A 20,629-nucleotide genomic window follows, 5' to 3' on the forward strand; every position below is an offset into this window, starting at 1 on the left:
TGTTTCTAACTCTCTATCCCTCTCCCTTCCTCTCTGTAAAAAATCAATAAACTATATTTAAAAAAAAAAAAAGATTTACACCTCAGTGATATGATGAGAAGGACATTCTTTCTAAAAACTTGTAACCCTAGTTTAGTCACAAGACAATACAGACAAATTTAAATCCAGGATCATTTTACAAAATACTCGATCAGTACTCCTTAAAACAGTCAATACCACAGAAAAGAAGCAAAGACTCAAAACAGTCTCATACCAGAGGAGATGGGGGAGACATGATGACTACATGTAGTGTAGTATACTGGCTGGAGTCCTGGAATAGCAAATGGACAATATGGAAAAATGATGAATAATAATAACTGGGCTTAGTTGATAGTAATGTACCAATTATGTTCTATCTCCTGGAGTAAAGAACATCTGACAAATGTGCTGTTGTAATGTAGGATGTTAATGACAGGAAAAACTGGGTGAAGGGTATACATATACTATCTGTACTATCTATCAACTTTTCTGTAAATCTAAGATGATTCCAAAACAAAATGTTTATAAAAATACCTTCTTGGCAAATTTCTTGATCATATAAAATCAAATAATGTGAAGAATAAAAACTGCTTTGTGTTAACCAATTTTTCAGTTATCATTTTTTAAAATACTGTAATTTTCTCCTAAAATTAAATAATAAGCTGTATTGCCACTATTTGGATTTATAAATTTTCTTATCCATACCAGTAGCTTCATTTATATTTAAAATTTAGTGACCTTTTAGAAGTCATATTAATATCTGAAACTTTTAAAACAGTAAAAGGAGATTAATAAAGTACAGATTAATAGCTGTATATTTTGAAGTGAAGAAGTTAATTTACTATAGTGGTGCTTAGGATGTGATTTGTGATCCTTTTGAGGATTATAATTTTGAAAATGCTTAGGTTATGTTGATATTGTACTTCATTATAATATAGCACTCTTGAAACTAAAAAATTTAATAGTATTGTCAGTTATGGCAACATATAAAAGTAATAAAATAGAACAAAAGAATACTTAACGAGAACTTAAAATATAATATTTATTAACTATGAAAATGAATATAAGGAAATTTCTTGTCATTTTTTTCTAGATTTATTATCTAGGATAGATTTGGATGAACTAATGAAAAAAGATGAACCACCTCTTGATTTTCCTGATACCCTGGAAGGATTTGAATATGCTTTTAATGAAAGTAAGTGGTGTATGCTACATACAATATTTATTTAACAATGCTGATGGAATCACAAGACAGATGTTATTTACTACTTTTATGTGCCAGCATAAATGTTTTATGTATTTCTTTTGAGAAATACTTTCATGGCAAAATTCTTCACTTAATTAAAAGAACCAAGTCATGATTTCCCATAAATTGTGAAGTCACTTAAACCAATGGACATGAATTAGATTCAGCTTACTAGGTATGTATTTCAACCCTGAGCATTCAACTCCCTAGTAGCCAATTGGAATTCCCAATTATATTATATAGACATAAGCTACTGTTTCATGTATTATTTAAAATGAAGTGACTGGCAATGATTATATGTGATATTTTAAAGCATACTAAATTTTCTATGACTTTTTTAGGCAACATTCTTATTTCAAAGTTTATTAATTAAATTATGAATAAAGTAAATTTGCACTTGGAATTTAGAAGAACACACCATAGATTGCAAGAATGTTTCTGAACAAAAACTTATGATTATTTGGATTAATAACACATTGTTTTACTTGAAGGGTAATATTACAGATTAGGTAGCATTTGAGTTGTAGCTTTCTGTTTGTTCTGCATCAGCTAAATTGGTTATCTGTCATTACTGTGTTAGTGGATATCCTTTTACAATATCAGTTATACTAGAATATTAAATGAGTTTAAATAGAAGATATTAGAAACTTTTATTGCTTTTCTGACATTAATGTTTATGCTTTTTAAGTAAAGGATATCTTATTCCAAAATATGTATGAATAATAATATTTTGTTTTTTAAAATTTTCTTTATATTTTAATTAATAGACTCAAACGAGCACTGGGAGTGACATTGCATCTGCTCCTTTGAAATAATTACTGGTTTCTTTTATTCAGAATTGGAATGGGGAGTGTGTTGGTAGTGTGGGTAAATCATAGAACTATGTTTGCTTTATGGATATAGGATATCAGTTTTCACTGAAGTCTTATCTTTCATCTTCCTTGAACATTTTTTTAAGTAAGTAGAAAACAAAGGAGCAATATACTTTTATCTCTTCCTTATCAGATATGTTCACATACATGTGTGCATGCACACACACATACATCTTGGCATACATTTACACCCTTGGGTGCACATGCTCTGCACTCACACTTTTGTACACACCTACACCTTTGCATGTGCATGTGTCCTTTCATGTACACACCTCAAATGCACATGCATCCTTGCACAAACCTATCATTTATTTTTTAAATATACTGGGCATTGTCTTGCATAAACATAGACTAACAGAATTAGGCAAAGATGCTTGCATTCCAAGGAGAGAATGTCACTTTTAAGGATCTTATTTTTAGCATGATCGAGTTCACCTTTGAATTCAGGGTTAATGGTGAATACTTTTCAAAGAGGTGAGGATTTGAAAACAGGAAACTGGGTCTCAATATTAAATCCCTAAAAAGTTAAGTCCCACTTAGTATCTTCGGGGACTTCTTTTTTAGGTTTATAAGGACAAAAACTCTTATGAAAGCCTCAAAATGAAACTTTAATTACCTGACTGGAGAAGCTGCTAAATTTTTCTAAAGGATTTTAAAGTTCTTAATTGGGTAAAAGTAAAATTTGGAAACAAAGCTCACTCTCTAAGCAAAAGGGAAGAGATTCTTTTTACCTGAGTCAAACTGATACATGTTCTTTCAAATCACTGTGCCTGTTTAAATGCTGCTAGACTCTCGATTCCGGTAATTACAGGCTGTTGTTCCTTGTGATTAAGCCCCTATATGTCTACTTAGCCATTTGTATCAACAAAAAAGTAATTGTACTTGTTTGTAGACTGTTTAAGTTTGAATCTTATAGTCTTTCATTATATCTGATATTTATTAAACTCTTACTACAAAAAATATTCTATATACTTTCAATTGCTTGATTTATTTAGGCCAGTGATAGCCTATTTTGGTTCCTAGCCTACCATGAATATGATAAAATATATGTATGCATCTCCTAGAATAATGCGCTTTTGTGTATACATATGAAACTTTATAGCTGATTTTAAGAGGACCCTAAGTTACAGTGTCCTAAATCAGACCTTTGACAATTATTGGAGAGATTTTCCAAAACTTTGAGAAATGCCAAATTTGCAGATACCACTATAAAAAAAGTGATACAGATTGCTTTTCTGGATAAGACTACTCACTTTTTTTTTTTTTTTTTTTTTTTTGCATCTTTCTTCTTTTCACTTTTAACACCAGTGCTAATAGTTAGCTCTTTTGTTGGGGCCTATTTTTTCCTAAAGTACGAAAATCCTTATTACATTATGAGAAGTATTATGTCCAAAATGAGTAGAGAATTAATAAACAAAACAAAAAAACTTCTCTTTGAGATGTAGATGAAAGTGATCTGTTAAATTGACTTACCAGTTAGGTAAGTCAGTTCTATTTCACACAGTAGTCTCTCAGAAAATACATTTCACATTTCTGTTACATATTACTATGTCATGTACCTTTAAGGCTGCTTTAGTCAAAATCACAATTGTTAAACTTACAGGCATCATCAATCTACTTGAATTGATATTTTATATGGGAATTTCTCTTTCCTAGAAAGCAAAACATAGATACATCTATTTTTACGACATCATTTGACATAAAGAATGTGATAGTGATTCAGTATAGTGTCTCATGTCGAGAGTACTAAAAAGAACTTTATGATAAAGGATTAGCCTTTATTTTATATATTAAAAATATCCATTTTATGTGAGGTAAAATTGATACATAAAAATAGTGAAGTAGTTTTACTTGGAGTAGTATATTTCCTGGGTTCAGTTTTAGTGCCATAACTTTCAAGTCTTTCTCCACTCCTACATATATAAAAATCATATACTAACTCCACTCGTCTTGGTCGTGTTCCTCTTCTGCCTCTAAACCCCTTCTTGTGCCTCACTGCTCTTAGGACAAAGTCTGTCCAAGCCCAGTAATTTGGGCCTTCTACTATTTGATCCCAACATGTATTAATAGTGTTAAATCATACTATTTGTCTCAATATTCCTTTTGTTTCTATTAAACTGAGTTGTTTCCTGTTATTTGAATTTGCTGTCCATTTTTTGTAATTTTGTTTACATTGCTGGGAACCAGGGGGAGTTAAAGCAATTGGCCTGTTGTCTATTTCTCTTCTGATTCCCAGGGGAATATTAGGGAAAGAAAGAAGACAGGTGGCCTGCTCTTTTTTCCTTGTTAACATGCTGATAATTTAATCTTTTAGTGAATACAGACTAGTGTTTGCTATGAGGAGAGTCCTTCTCCATGGAATAAATTCAGCAGGATAACTCGTTTGGCATTGCTTATGGTAAACAAACCTTTATTCTATGGATATGTGAGGTATGCTTCTTTGAAGAATATTACATAGGCAGTACCACTCTCTGGCACATAAAATGGAAGTATTTATGTAATTAAATGCTCACCAATGTGTAAGGTAAGCTGTATGACTCACGTAGAGACTTCACCTATTCTGGACCAGAGAGTGCTGTCCACTGAGAGGAAAGGGCCTGGCAAGAAATTCCTAGGCTCTTTCAGACCTCTCTCCCTGTTTTGTCTGTTCCTCTTGATCGCTTAAACCCTTGAAATTATTAGTAAAGTTATTCATTATCAATAAAAACTCTCAATTGAGTGAGTCTGCCTTGACAGTCCAAGCCAGTATTGGCTCACTCCCTCTTTCCATTTTTCTTTGAAATTCACCCCATATTTCAAAGCCTAGTTGAAAAATCTCACCAAAACCTTCTGAACATATTCTAGCCTATAGCAATCCTTCAAATGAATCCAAACTCATCTTAGACTTCATTGACTACATGAATTGCCTGTGGCAGTTTTTAGATTATTGACTTACTTCCTTCTTATTTAACTTCTTAAAAAGTTGCTTGACTTTTTCATACCTATGTTTTTACTCTTCAGGTAGCCTGTAAGCTTAAGAACTGGGACTTTATATATTGTGGGCCCTCAAATACTGTTAGTTTACTTTAGATTAGAAAATGAAGATTAGAAAACATAGCATTTGAGTACTTGGGGCCATTCTTTTAGGGTATTTATATGTTTGTATCATACTGATACTTAAAGAGAAAATCTAATGAAAAATAAAACAGTTCTGAGAAAGTTCTTTTAAATTTTTAATCAGACATTATTTGTACTTTCGATATTATTATACATGTACTCTGAATCATAGCAATATTGTTTGTTTATCTTCTAGAGGGACAGTTAAGACACATAAAAACTGGGGAACCATTTGTTTTTAACTACCGAGAAGACTTGCACAGATGGAATCAGAAAAGATACGAAGCTCTAGGAGAGGTATGGTCATATATACAATTTCTACCTTGTGTTTTTCCAATTTTGAATAGTCTGAATAAAAGTGTTAAACTTGAAGTAGTTTATGGACTTGTTCTACAAAAAGTGATTTCAAAAAGATTTTGTTAGATTATTTTTTAGGTTATTTTTAATGGTTATGTTAGAAACACATTCTCAGTTTAAAAGTTTGTTGTTCTACAAACATATCCTTCCTATGACCTTAATATTTTGTAGTGAGTCATTATGTTAGAAACATAATGCCAGTTTTTAAAAGTGTTTTAAGAAGATCAATCTCTGCTGTTCCAGGAGTAGTAAGTACTCTTTTAAGTGCTTACCTAAAAAAAACAAAGAGTTACCTATGTTAGCTATGTGAGGTGATGGCTATGTTAATTACCTTGATCTTGATAATCATCCTACATTGATATGTTGATATATCAATTCATCACGTTGTACACTTCAAATATATCCGATTATATTTGTCAATTACTTCTCAATAAAAAAATTTTTAAAGTGCTTATCTATATGAAGAAGATTGATATTTTGCTAACCAATTAGGTCTAACCTGCTTACTTTGGACTTGATAAAGCATTAGGCCTTGTAACCATTAGGTACTTCACATGGTGCTGCTAATTGAAACCTTTGAAAATATCATTTGTCATTAAGGTGAATGTTTTGCTAAAGCTAAAAGTTTTACTCATTCTATGTCATATTAAGTATTTTTAATAAAATACATACTAGTGTGGATAACTAGACTACTATTTTACTTCTCTAAGGAAAGCTGACATTGCTCTATTTTTCTTTAGCTCTTTAATAAAGTAGTCAAAATGGATTACTTAGTTAAACAATAGCATAAGAATATATGAAACAATTTATGTTTGCTGGGACACAATTCTCTGTAAGTTTCTTGCATTTTTGCATGTCTCTGAGCAAAGGTACTGACAGCTTTTGTTCTGGACTATCTTTTTGAGGGTGTTTGTATAGGAAACAACCTTAAAAGACAGATAGTTTCTTCGTCCAAGCCTGAGGGCAGACTTGTTTGCCATCCAAAGTACTAAAAATAATGCTCTTCCCTTCCTGCACTGGAAGCAATGAGTGGCACTAGCAGCCAACCTCATTGTAAGATTGGGCTTCGTAAGCTTCAGGTTCCTCAGCTGGGTCCCACTGTGCGCAGCCTCTACCCTCAGCCTATCCCCATTGCCCATGTGAGATTTGTTGGGCAAGAGGAACCGATGAAGTCCTAGCCAGTTCGGCTCGGTGGATAGAGCGTTGGTCTGCGGACTGAATGGTCCTGGGTTTGATTCCGGTCAGGGGCACATGCCCTGCTTGTGGGCTCAGTCCCCAGTGGAAGGCATGCAGGAGGCAGCCTATCAATGATTCTCTCTCATCATTGATGTTTCTTTATCTCTCTCCCTCTCCCTTCCTCTCTGAAATCAATTAAAAATATATGTATATATCCTATCTAATAAAAGAGTAATATGCAAATTGACCGTCACTCCCAACAAACAAGATGGCTGCCCCCATGTGGACACAAGATGGCCACCACAAGATGGCCAGCAGGGGAGGGCAGTTGGGAGGGACCAGGCCTGCAAGGGAGGGCAGTTGGGGGTGATCAAGCCTGCAGGGGAAGGCAGTTGGGGGTGACCGGGCCTGCAGGGAAGGGCAGTTGTGGGGGACCCAGGCCTGCAGGGGAGAGAAGTTAGGGGAACCAGGCCTGCAGGGGAGGGCAGTTGGTGGGGACCAGGCCTGCAGGGGAGGGTAATTAGGGGTGACCAGGCCTGCAGGGGAGGGCAGTTAGGGGCAATCAGGCTGGCAGGGGAGCAGTTAGGCATCAATCAGGCTGGCAGGGGAGTGGTTATGGGGTGATCAGGCTGGCATGCAGAAGCGGTTAGGGGCAATCAGGAAGGCAGGCAGGTGAGCAGTTGGGAGCCAGCAGTCCTGGATTGTGTGAGGGATGTCCGACTGCCAAGTAGGATCGGGCCTAAACAGGCAGTCGGACATCCCTTGAGGGGTCCCAGATTGGAGAGGGTGCAGGCTGGGCTGAGGGACACACCCCATCATGCACGAATTTCGTGCACCGGGCCTCTAGTGTGTGTGTGTGTGTGTATATATATATATATATGGAACCAATGAAAACATGAAGCTCATGCTACCTGCTGTTCTCTGAGTAATAAAGTTCTACTATGTCTCTGACCCAAGTGTTTAGTGTCTTCTGTCAGGATTCATGCAACTGTTGAGGTTAACTTGTTCGCTTGCAAGTGGGGTAAAATGTTAGGCCTTTCACAGTTTAGACATTGTTCTGTTACATTTATTATTTAATTATATTTAACTAGAGGCCCGATGCACGAAGATGTCGTGCAAGAATGGGCCTTCCTCCTCCTGGCTGCCGGCACCGCTTTTGCTCCGCCCCAGAGCCACTTTTCTGCCTTCCCACACTGCCCAGAGGCCGGGAGCGGCTGGGGCAGTGCAGAACGCTTGCGTCATTGCCATGGTGATGATGCAAGCATCCCACCCCCAGCCGCTCCTGGGCGCCTGTGTATGCAAATTAACCCGCCATCTTTGCTGGGTTAATTTGCATACTCACTCCTGATTGGCTGGTGGGCATCGCGAAGGTACAGTCAATTTGCATCTTTCTCTTTTATTAGTATAGATGCCCTGAATAATTTTTGCTGCACATAAAAAAAGATTTCCCATTTCCCTTGATTTTAATAATTATATGCTGCAAACTGGTAGTGTCTTTATCATAGAATATTCATACTTATGGTCTTAAAGAAAGGTTATTGTTGTTGGTTTTTGATGGGGCTTACATTTTACTCTTTTCCATAAGCCATGGACTTTTGTTCATGTGGACAGGTTCTATTCTCCAAATACACCTTTTCCTTCTTGACATCTGCATCTTTTTTATTTTCAACCTCTCATCCAACATCATATATAGCAAAATCTGGAGTAGATCATACCATGTATACGTGATTTCTTTCTCCTAGAATCTCCTATCTAAGTTTTGGGAGAGTCACAGATTTATTTTTGGTGGACCTTACTCTATGATAATCAAAATATTTTGAGTTTTCGCTTTAATGACTATATATATAAAATATTCTGCATTGCCTAGATTTCCACCTCCTCTACCTGCATTCACACTTGTGTTCATGATCACATTGGCCCCAAGTGATCACACAACATTGCAAGATTTAACTTTCAATGCAATATTTTTCAAATTTTGATCATTGGATCCCTGAGTTTTATGTACCAATCTTCTTTATTCCCCAAAATGAGCACAATAAAAGACCCAAGGGTTGGAGAAGGAAGCCCAGTTGTTAAAACATTTGTTGCATGTCATCTAGCTTCCATGTCTTATTTGAAATATTTGTGTTCATTGCTAATTTCACTGTCAAAAGTTGATTATTAATTGAATTTCATTTCTTACATGTTAGGCGTGAGATATACAAGTTCTAGTTACTTACGAGTAATGACACAATTTTCACTACAGTGAATTTATTTAGGGTTCATTGTACTGGGATTTAATGCATTTGTGGACCTGCCTTTTCATCCATATTCCTTAATATCCACATCCTTAATGTACCTTCAAGTTTCAAGTTAGATTTAACCACTTATTATCCTTCATTTGCAACTTGTACTTTTCTTACGCTGTTTTCTCTCTTTGAGATAACCTTCCTCCCTTGTTCATGATCCTCCTTCCTCTACCTGCCTTCAGGTTATGGCTCAGATGTCTCCTCCTTTAAGAAGCCTTTCCTCATCTCCTCTGCTATAGTCTTTTTCTCTGCTCAATTTCCTTTCTTCTCATGTCTTTTTCTTCCTATCTTGTCTTCTTCCAAAAAAAGAAAATTAAAGGTGAATGTCATTTATTAATAGTAAAAATCAAATTAAAAATAAATAAGAAAATAGAATTTAAAAAATAATGCTAGTAAACCAAAGATATGAGTTTGCTTTATTTTTCTTAAGGTACTTCACTCTGTATTATAGTACTGTTTATGCATGTCTTTAAGCAGTTAGGGAAAATTTTCTGTGTCAGAATACTGTTTATATGATAGTTGTTGAAAATAAATGAGTGTGATACAGATATATAAACTGTTTAGTACACATTCTGGATCTATGGATTTTTAGGGAATTTTTTAATGTTAGGAATTTAAACATAAAGATATGTAAATTTTCTTATTGGAAGGAAGGAAAATGATCTGCTAGTGATAATTTTCCTATTTGTAAAGCTAAATAATTTTATTTTTTTATTGTAATTCCCATTTAAGTTTTAGAAGTTTCAGACTCCTAAAGCTTTGCTGATTAAAATTATTTGATAAAAAATAGACTATTTGTGGCATATTCTTTTGGAAAATTTTTAACCTTCATAGTCAAACTGTAGATTTATCCTATCTAGTAAAAGAGTAATATGCAAATTAACCATCACTCTGCTACACCCACAAGCCACGCCCACCAGCCAATCAGGAGCGAGTATGCAAATTAACCTAATTAAGATGGCTGGCGCCATGGGCCGAGCAGGAGGTTTGGGTTTCCCCAGCAATTGAGGAAGCCAAGCTTTCCGCACACCCTGGCAGGCCCAGGACTCCGCTCAAGGCTACAGAGTTTCAATTATAGAAGATAAATAAATCCCAACAAAAATGGTGGCAGCCACAGAGCTGGAGAGAGCAGGAGGCTTGAGTTGCCCCCGGCGATGGAGGAAGCCAAGCTTTCCGCACACCCTAGCAGGCCCAGGCCTCCACTCAAGGCTACAAAGTTTTGATTATGGAAGATAAATAAATCCCAACAAAAATGGCTGTGGCCACGGAGCGAGCAGAAGGCTTGGCTCCACTCCAGGCTACAAAGTTTCAATTGTAGAAGATAAATAAACCCCAGATACCAGGGCCTCCGCTTGCATCGCCGGTGGGCATGGCCAGCCTGCAAACCACCACAGGCCCCTCGCCCAGGCTGCCCCACGCCCCAAGGGAACCCCCACCCTCATCCGGGACATCCTTCAGGGCAAACCAGCTGGCCCTCACCTGTGCACCAGGCCTCTATCCTATCTAATAAAAGAGTAATATGCAAATTGACCATCACTCCAACACAAGATGGCTGCCCCCATGTGGACACAAGATAGCCGCCACAGATGGCCAGCAGGGGAGGGCAGTTGGGGGGGACCAGGTCTGCAAGGGAGGGCAGTTGTGGGCGATCAGGCCTCAAGGTGGGCAGTTGGGGGTGATCAAGCCTGCAGGGGAGGGCAGTTAGGGGTGACCAGGCCTGCAGGGGATGGCAGTTAGGGGCAACCAGGCTGGCAGGTGAGCAGTTAGGCATCAATCAGGCTGGCAGGGGAGTGCATAGGGGGTGATCAGTCTGGCAGACAGAAGCAGTTAGATGCAATCAGGAAGGCAGGCAGGTGAGCAGTTGGGATCCAACAGTCCTGGATTGTGAGAGGGATGTCCAACTGCCCGTTTAGGTCCAATCCAGGTAAACGGCCAGTCGGACATCCCTCGAGGGGTCCCAGATTGGAGAGGATGCAGGCTGGGCTTAGGGACACAACCCACCATGCACGAATTTCATGCACCGGGCCTCTAGTATCACTATAATTAAGAACATGTAAGTTCTTACATATAACAGCTCACAATTCTTAAAAACAAATAAACCTTTCTTTGTATTTAGCTTCTGCAAATAATTTAGTACTCTATATTATCAATAATATGTCTAGTTAAGCAAGAACCTGTAGAAAGCATGTCACCATGTCCTGGACATAAGAAGCACTGAAAACCTCCTGCTCCTCCTTGATGGATAGGGCAGAATTCAGAAGATAGTGCAAATTTGAGTTTATCGCCTGGGAGACTACCTTAATAAAAAGCTTTTGATATGCATAAGATTGAAGTTTAAAGGAAAGAGATTTTGACTTTATCCAGCAATTTAAACCAAAACTCCTTCAGTTTTCATCGTGTTTGCCGACTAAATCAAATTATCATATATTTGTGTTCAACTGAGAGCTACTATAGGGTTGGGCAAAAGTAGGTTTACAGTTTTTGGTATGGAAAAGAATTCAATAATTAATAAACAATGATACAAGAATAAACTGTTTCAGGTACTCACAATTATAGACCTACTTTTGCCCAACCCTGTGTATGTTTCACAGCTGCTGTTTTAGTTTATGTTTATTTCTCTCTTTAGGAGATTATGATAGCAGTTATTCAGCAGAAATTGTTTTTAAGACTTGCTCCTGAAATGGTCTATCATTTCAATGTAAATTTAATTTATTGTGTAAGTAAAATAAACTGAGATGTCACATTGTTTTTAGAATACAGTGCCATAACTACACAAAAGAATACTGTTTATATTCTTATAGTTACATTTTTATAGTCCAAAAAATGCCCTTGCTAAAATGTATCTATATTTTTAATATCTACATACAGCTCGATAAAAACATGTAGCCTTTAATAAGTTTGTATAATTTCTCTAAATTTAGAAAGATACTACCATGTTTCCCCGAAAATAAGACAGTGTCTTATATTAATTTTTGCCCCCAAAGACACGCTAGGTCTTATTTTCAGGGGATGTCTTATTTTTCCATGAAGAAGAATACGGTACACATTTATTGTTAAATGAAAATAAAGGAAATTTATTACCTGTATACGGTACGGTAGTACGGTAGTTGTCAACACAAACCAGACAAACTGTGAATCCTACAGTATCAAGAATTTACTCATTTATTCAATGACAATCATGTCATCATCTTCTGGAACATCATCATAACAATCCAGTTCCTGAATTTCCTGGTGAATTTCTTGTGACTCCATTTCTTTCAGAATCAGTGGACCAAATCTCTCATGTTTAGCACTAGCACTGTGTTTAAATGCGTACTTCTTGTCAAGGTAGCCTGTTCGCAGTGCATTTGCAATGCAACTGTCAGTGATTTTCTCCCATGAATTCTTCACCCAAGTAACAACTTCTTGCAGTTTAGTTTCACAAAGTTTCCACGCTGATTTCTCTCCATTCTATTTTCAATGTAGTCATTAATTTCCATGCGCAAATTGTCTTTGAATGCCTTGTTTATTGCAATATCAAGAGTCTGGAGATAGGCCGTCATTCCTGAGGGAATCATTATCTGATCTATTTTTCTTTCGTGAAGAAATGTCTTCACGTCTTTAGCGCGGTGAGTGCTGGCTGCATCCCAGACTAGCAGACCTCTTTGGCTCCCTCGCATAACAAGCGGCAGCATTAAATCGACCCACTTCCTCATAACTGCTTGTGTGGCCCAGGCTTTTTCAGTTTCAAGAATAAAAACACCCAAAACACGTTCAATCTTTTCCTTCTTGCCCTTAGAAATGATTAAAGGTGGGATTTTAGTGCCATCCAGATGAATTGCCAAAATACAGGAAACACGTTTCATAAGCAGTGGAGGGAATGTACGCTAAGGAGGCACCCCGCTGTTCAATTGTTGTTTGAGATGATTGGCCCATAAACACTGCAGTTTCATCCATAGCAATCATGTTGGAAAGATTGTATTTAGAGAAGTCAGCATCATCAATGAAGGACTTGAATGCAAGTGCTCGCTTAATAACTTGAGTATCTTCCAACCTAAACAATGTTGTAGATCTTCTTAAAGACAGTTCACTTCGCTGAAGGAAATTATCCAGCCAGTGTTGTGATGCTTTGAAGTCTTCGGGGGCTATGTCAAACTGTGGTGCCATTGCAAGGGCAAATTCTTGAATCTGAGCCCTATTCACAACCAAAGCCTTTGCTCTCCTGTCAACAACCCATTCACAGATCAGGTCTTCCAGCTTGGAAAATAATGGTTGCCGACCTGATCCACACTTGTGCGTTTTAGCATTTCCCTTGTCCACTTGTTCAATGAGGTTACCATACTCTGCTCGCCATTTTCGGACCAATCAGATACTCAACATCTTCTCTTTGCAGAAAGCAGTTAAGATTTTGGCCCCAAGATTCTTCCACGATTCCTTTCTTGTACTCCATGGAGTAGCTTTTTCTTTTTGCGCTCATTTCTAGGGGTAAACAAAAAGGAATTGGGGTATCAAGGTGGGGGGAGGGGGATCACTCAAAATGACACAGGGGGGATAAGAGGGGGGAATCAAAATGGCACAGGAGAATCAGAGGGGGGATTACCATTTTAGTAACCCCTTTTGATTCTCCTGTGTTATTTTGATTGTCCCCTCTGATCCTCCTGTGTCATTTTGATTGCCTCCTCTGATCCTCTGTGTCATTTTGATTGCCTCCTCTGATCCTCCTGTGTCATTTTAAGTGATCCCCCTGCCCCCACCCCTGTGCCACTGAACACCTTCACCAGACATCCCTCCTACCCCTTTACCAGACATTTACCCCCTGGGGCCTGCCTGGGGACTGTCACATGGCTTTTGGGGCCTGGATCTGGGCTGGAGCAGGGTCTGCCACTGACTGAGAACCTTCAGTCATCATGAAGGCGGCCGCGAGCATCAGGTAGTGTCACCAGAGACAGACCAGCACTCACCACCTTCGCCGCGTCCCGTCCGCTCTAATCCTCCTGTTCTTCTACACGCATCTGCGAAAGACTCCTCCTCTCTCCCATCCCGCACTCACTGCTCACTCCGACCTCCGCTCCGCCTCCACACAGCAGTGACGTCAGGACTCCCGCGTAATGTCACTGGTTGCTAGACGCCAGTCGGGGCGGCCCTAGCGACCAGTTTACGGTAAATTAATTTTCATTCTGAGACAGATCCTGGGGGCCTTATTTTCGGGGGGATGCCTTACATTTCACTCAGAAGGAAACCTGTAAGTAGGTCTTATTTTCGGAGGATGTCTTATTTTCGGGGAAACACGGTATCTGTTGAAAGAGGTGAGAGTGTTTTGAACGGATAATTTTGAAAATAGAAGTCTTCAGTGTGTATATTTTGGGGTTGAATGCTAGGGAATGTTTCTGGTAGACTAAATCAGAAAAACTAGAAAGGCTATTATGTTAAATAGTAAATAGAATGGTAAAAACTCTACATGTAACATGCAAAATTTTCTCAACTCTTCCATGTCAATACTGAATTACTATTAGATGGAAAATTTATAATCCTGCAGATATTTTAATGAAAGAGAGATTTGATTTTCTTGCCTAATTTGGGTCTTTGCATTTCTTTTTATATTTAACTTGATTACCTCAGAAGTAATTGTCAGTGTGCTTAAGAGAAAAGCAGTGATTTGGTAGTCCGATAAGCTGGCTCTTTCTTTATGGAGAGTGTTACACTTACAAAAAGAACTAAGGACATACTTTTTTTCCTGAACCTGAATTAGTAATATGTCTTGTAAAATAAAAAATTATTAAAAAACGTTACATTTTAAAAAATGGAACTTGTTAAAGAATATAAGCCAGTGGTGTCTTAAAGGTTCTTATATATAGTGGCCATATTCAGATATTTGAAATATGAGCAACTTAAAGTAAGGAACAATAACATAAATTATCATTATTTTATGTTCAAATATTTTCATATAATGCGATTATCTGTGTATAAGTAATGTCTTCATATAATGTGTGAAACAAAGGGCTGGCCATTAGGAAATCCAGTCCTACTTCTGTCTCAGTCACATCTGTTTGACTTAAAAAAAAAAAAAAAGAATATATATATATATATATATATATATATTTCTTAGCCTCCACTGTAAAATGCGGATAAAATTTTCTGTACTCTTGCAGGTAATAATAAGTAAGATGCATACATGTGATATTTTCTTTTTTTTTTTATATTGATTTGGACTTTTTATTTGTAAAAGTAACACTTTCTTTTTATTTTTTTATTTTTTAATTGTTTGAAGTATTACAAATAGTAGTACATATGTCTCCTTTTTTTTTTCCCCATTGACCTCCCCCCGGCCTCCCCTTCCCCCCAGTACATGCCTTTACCTGCCCCCCCCTCCCAGTGTCTTTTATCCATTGATTATGCTTATATGCATGCATACAAGTCCTTCGGTTGATCTCTTACAGCTGCCCCCCGCCCCCCGCAACCTCCTCTGCCTTCCCGCTGTAGTTTGACAGTCTGTTCAATGCTTCTTTGCCTCTGTATCTATTTTTTCCCCATTTCTTTCCTTTAAAAAATCTTGCCTCTGTAGACTAGAAATAAACATATAATAACAAAAAATGTTTGAGTCCCAATTTCAATGTCCAACAGTTCTGAGTCCCTGTTTCAATGTCAAACAGTTCCTTAAGTGTACATGTCAGCGATGATATCTGGATGGTGGGCACATGGTGGCAATGCAGGTCCGACCCTCTCTGGTTTGGTCCTAGGCAACCTGCTGCGTCGCACAGCTGCTGACTGCTAGCGTGGCAAGGTGTCGTCAGCGTCTTCCATCTCTGGACTGTTTCTCCTCTTGTCTTCGTGGTTGGAGCAGACCTGTCAATTCCTCTTTGTTGCAGGAATCCACATGGTCTTGGAGTTTTTTTCTGAAAATATACAAACATATTCTCGACCAAAAGTTAATAAAGGAATCTTTTCTATATAATTGATTTGGGATCCTTTTTATTTTTGCCCAAACTATTTTCCTTTGTCTTATTTAGACACCATGTGTGTTTTTCATGGGTATGTGATATTTTCTTTTCTTTAATGTGCCCAGCAAATATTAGGAGCAAGGAATGAAGATAGAACTTTACTATTTAAGATTTCTAATTTACCTTTGTTATGAACATTATGGAGGTTTAATTTATTGTTTTTCCTCTCCTATTTCTCTCTGTCTACTTATTATTACTGGCAAAATTTATTTCTCTATGTTAGAGATAAAAAAATGACCACTCGTCATCCAGTGTTGGTTAGCAATCTCCTTGACTTCCAGCTCTCTCTCTCTGTCTCTCTCTTACATGCAATCCTACAAGTTGGGTACTATATCCAGGATGGTATTAGTAATTAGACATCTTAGAATTGAAGAAATAGTTGTTGAAATAATGAGAAAACCTAATTGAGAAAAATTGTGAGCCTCTTTAAAACAATGTAGCATTGACTTAAGAACAGACACACAGACCAATTGAACAGAATACAAATTCCACGAAGTTCAAATACACATTGACACATAGTTTATGTTATGATGCAATCATAAATCATTGGAGGAAAATGAACTTTAAGTAATGGATAGATGGTACTTATACACTAGAATATAAAATTTGACTATATATCACAATGTACACCAGAATGAACTCCAAATGGATCAGAGATTTAAATGCAGAAAATGAAGTAACACTTATCAACCCTTCAGTAGCACTGACTATAGTTTTGAAATACCAACCCACCATCAATGATTGTGGTTTTGAAATACTACTTCCCAATAAAGCAACATGAGTTCTTTGGAGAAATGTTGGATTCCAGTCTGGGCCAAGAAAGAAATGACATGAACCTGGAATATTTTGTAATATCACATAGCTAGGAAGCTGCCAAAGATTACCATCTCTTCTAAAAATCGAAAAGAAAAAGATGAAATAAAACAAACAAACAAACAAACAAAAATCTCCACCAGCGGGCAATAGGCACCAACAAGCTGTTCAGAGGGAGAAATGCACATAGCCTTTAAATATACAAAAATATGTTTACACTAATAATAAAAGACATGTTAATGAGGAATATACCAGAATAACATTTCTCACCTGTCATGCTTACAAAAATCGATAAGCTTGACAGCAAGCATACTTGGTAGATGAAGCCGTAGAGAGAAAGAAACTCTCAGATGTTGCTGGTTGGAATGTAAAATAGTATAATCCCTTTAGTGGGGAAATAGCCAATATTTACAAAATTACAGATGCATTTTCCCTTTTGTGTGAGAAAGGAGGGTAAGTAAATGTATATATTTGTTGTTTGTTTATTTTTGTGGGGAAAAAAAACAGAATGATAAAATTAATGTTTATCTTTTGGAATGTGGAGCAGCCCTTGGAACTTTGCTGAATTTACCAACCAAATTATTATCCAAATAATGACAGTAAACTGGTGAATTCAGGTAATCTGTGGCAAAACAACAAATATAAATTAGAATCCTTCCCACATGAAGATAACTCTTTTTTTATATCAGGAAAAAGGCATTTGCATGAAGGTAACTGTCCTGTCGCAGCAACCATTTGCTAGAAATCATGTTACTGCTTCTGTCAGTAACTTGTGTGCCTCATGGAGCAACAGACTGGCCTCAGCCTGCTGAAGTGAGTGTTCACTCCTTCACGCTCAGAGATCTAAGACAGTGTCTTATAAAGCTAAGTGAGTAATTAGGGTTCAACTGGATTCAATTTGCATAAATATTGTGGTAAATTTTAAAGGAAAAAATTTATTATTTAGAAATAAAAATTTTTAAAATATTTAGGCTATGATTTTTCTTTTACTACTAAAAGTTATCCCTAAATCATTTTTATATACAAAATGTCATGTATACTAATACATAGATCTTCAGGACCTAATCTCTCTTTATAAGTAGGCAGTTACCTATATTAAATGTGAACTGTAAGTTGATATTTGCCTTTTTTGCATTCTGACCGTTTATACCTTGTAAGTTGTTTCATGTGAGTGTGATGGTAGAGGCCATGCATTTTAGCTACTAGAAATGGGAATGAGAATTAGGTATGTGTTTTGATAATATTTTGTTAATTGCTACAGTTAGCCCAAAAATTATAGTCGATATCATAGGTTTTAAAGTAATATGTAATGTGCACATAAATAATTCTGTGGGAAATAACAAAAAAGAAATTTACCTAGCTTCTCTTTCTCTTTTATTCTATTTTGACGTGTCCAGCTATGCTGTGTCTTCTCTTCTATCAGTTATCTGCTCCCCTTCATTTTCCATCACACTTTCTGTACTGCCTTTTTCCGGTCAGCATTGAAGCATGCATAAGTCTCTCTCATCTTAATGATTTTTAGTCCTTGTTTTGTTTGCTCGCTTAGCAACATTTGACATTGGGATTTCTTTTTCTCAAAATACTATCCTAACTATGCTCTCATGTTACGGAAGTTTCTGGTTTTCTTACCTATGTGAACACTCATTCTCCATCTCATTTGCTTTTATTGGCCCCTTAATGTTAGATTATCAAGGCTCAGTTTTTGGTCTTCTATTTTCCTCTGTAAATGATTTCACTCCCATACCTTCTGATTCTATCTCTGTGCTGATCTCAGATGTGTATATTTTTTTGTAAAACGGGACAATTTGACATTATAGTAATCTACTTTTTAAAAGACTGCATTGTGTATACAAATTTAATAGGGGAAAATATCCACAAATTCAAATGTGAGATTGAAAGGTAAGGTGCAATGCATCCCTACACTTACTAGGTGTACCGGTTAATAATGCAGATTTTATAATCAAAGAAAACATGATAATTTCAAGAGAAACATCAAAAGTGCTTTATTCAAAGTAATGTCCATCGCTAGCTACACATTTCCCCCATCTTTCAGGTAATTTGGGGATACCGTCCCAATAGAACTTTTCTTGTTTTGAGGCAGACCATTCAGAGACCCAATTTTCCATACGTTTTGAAGTGCTGCTCAGAAAGTGTGTGTGCCATTGATCAGAACAAGTGGTAATCTGAAGGAGCAAGATCTGGTGAATACAGCGGATAGGTTAATACTTCCCAGTAAAGATCTTTTAACATGTCTTTAACTGGTTTTGAAGTGTGTGATGGTGCGTCACCATGAAGCAAAATTACTTTGCCGTGTCTTCTGGCTCATTCTGGTCGTTTTACAATCAAAGCGTGGTTCAAATTGATTAGTTGTTGTCAGTAGTGATCAGTATTAACCGTTTCACCTGGTTTTAGAAGCTCATAATACACCACACCTTCCTTATCCTACCAAACTCAGAGCATTGTCTTCTTTCCAAAGCGATTTGGCCTTGCAATCAATGTTGATGGTTGACCCATGGTTTTGAGCATTTGGGAGTCTCAAAATAAATCCCCTTTTCATTGCCAGTCACAATTCGATGCAAAAAAGACTTTCTTTTGTGCCGTTGAAGCAACATTTTACTGATGACTTTTCAGTTTTCCATTTGTCTTTCGTTCAGTTGATGTAGCACCCATTTTCCTTCCTTTAAAATCTTTCGCATTGCTTGTAAACTATCGGAAATTGTTTGCTGAGCAACATTTAATCTTTCTGCAAGTTGTTTTTGAATTTGACAAGCATCTTCATCCAATAATGCTTGTAATTGTTGGTCTTCAAACTTTTTCGGTTGACCTGGACGTTCTTTGTCTTTTATATCGAAGTCATCACTTTTATAGTGTTTAAACCAGCGTTCACGAGTATCTTGAGATGGAGCATGTTTACCATAAGCTTCTCGAAGCTTTCAGCATCACTTTTCTTCAAAATAAAGTAATGAATTAAAACTTCCCGCAAATGCTCTTTTTTTGGCCCGAAATTAGACATTTTTAAGCGTAAAAATATCTATGATGTTAACACCTTCAGCAAATTTGACATATGAGTTTTTGAAGCTTGCTGTCAATACAACAAAATAGCATACATATCAAATCACATATACACTGAGTGGCCAGATTATTATGATCTCTGAATGCATAATAATCTGGCCACTCAGTGTATATCCTATATAATAAAAGGCTAATATGTAAATTGTCCCCTCGACCAGGAGTTCGACCAGCAGGCAGGCTGGCCAACCACCCATGTCCCCTACCCCTGGCCAGGCTGGCCGGACCCCACCCATGCACGAATTCATGCACTGGCCTCTAATCCTATATAATAAAGATGTAATATGCAAATTGACCATCACTCCAACACACAAGATAGCTGCCCCCATGTGGTCAAAGATGGCCGCCACAAGATGGCCAGCAGGGGAGGGCAGTTGTGGGCGATCAGGCCAGTAGGGGAGGACAGTTGGGAGGGGCCAGGCCTGCAAGGGAGGGCAGTTGGGGGCAATCAGGCCTGCAGGGTAGGGCAGTTAGGGGTGACCGGGGCAGCAAAGGAAGGCAGTTTGGGGCGACCAGGCCTGCATGGGAGGGCAGTTGGGGGGGACCAGGCCTGCAGGGGATGGCAGTTGGTGGGGGACCAGGCCAGCAGGGGAGGGCAGTTAGGTGTGACCAGGCCTGCAGGGAGGGCAGTTAGGGGTTACCGGGCCAGCAGAGGAGGGCATTTTGGGGTGACCAGGCCTGCAGGGGAGGGCAGTTGGGAGTGACCAGGCCTGCAGA

General features: G+C 37.7%; 1 protein-coding gene across 8 annotated transcripts in view; it reads left to right on the top strand.

Moving 5' to 3' along the window:
* Positions 1-20,629, top strand: part of ARB2A (ARB2 cotranscriptional regulator A) — a 415,332-nt gene that overhangs the window by 66,008 nt on the left and 328,695 nt on the right. For all 8 annotated transcript variants that reach the window (XM_080678361.1, XM_080678355.1, XM_080678357.1 and 5 more), the window contains 2 exons: positions 1,112-1,213; positions 5,429-5,529. In XM_080678361.1, coding sequence (XP_080534487.1) covers positions 1,144-1,213; positions 5,429-5,529 — 171 coding nt within the window. In that variant the 5' untranslated portion in view covers positions 1,112-1,143. The remainder of the gene's footprint in view (positions 1-1,111; positions 1,214-5,428; positions 5,530-20,629) is intronic.

The sequence above is a fragment of the Plecotus auritus genome, assembly GCF_963455305.1.
Source record: "Plecotus auritus genome assembly, chromosome: 7".
Taxonomy (NCBI): domain Eukaryota; kingdom Metazoa; phylum Chordata; class Mammalia; order Chiroptera; family Vespertilionidae; genus Plecotus; species Plecotus auritus.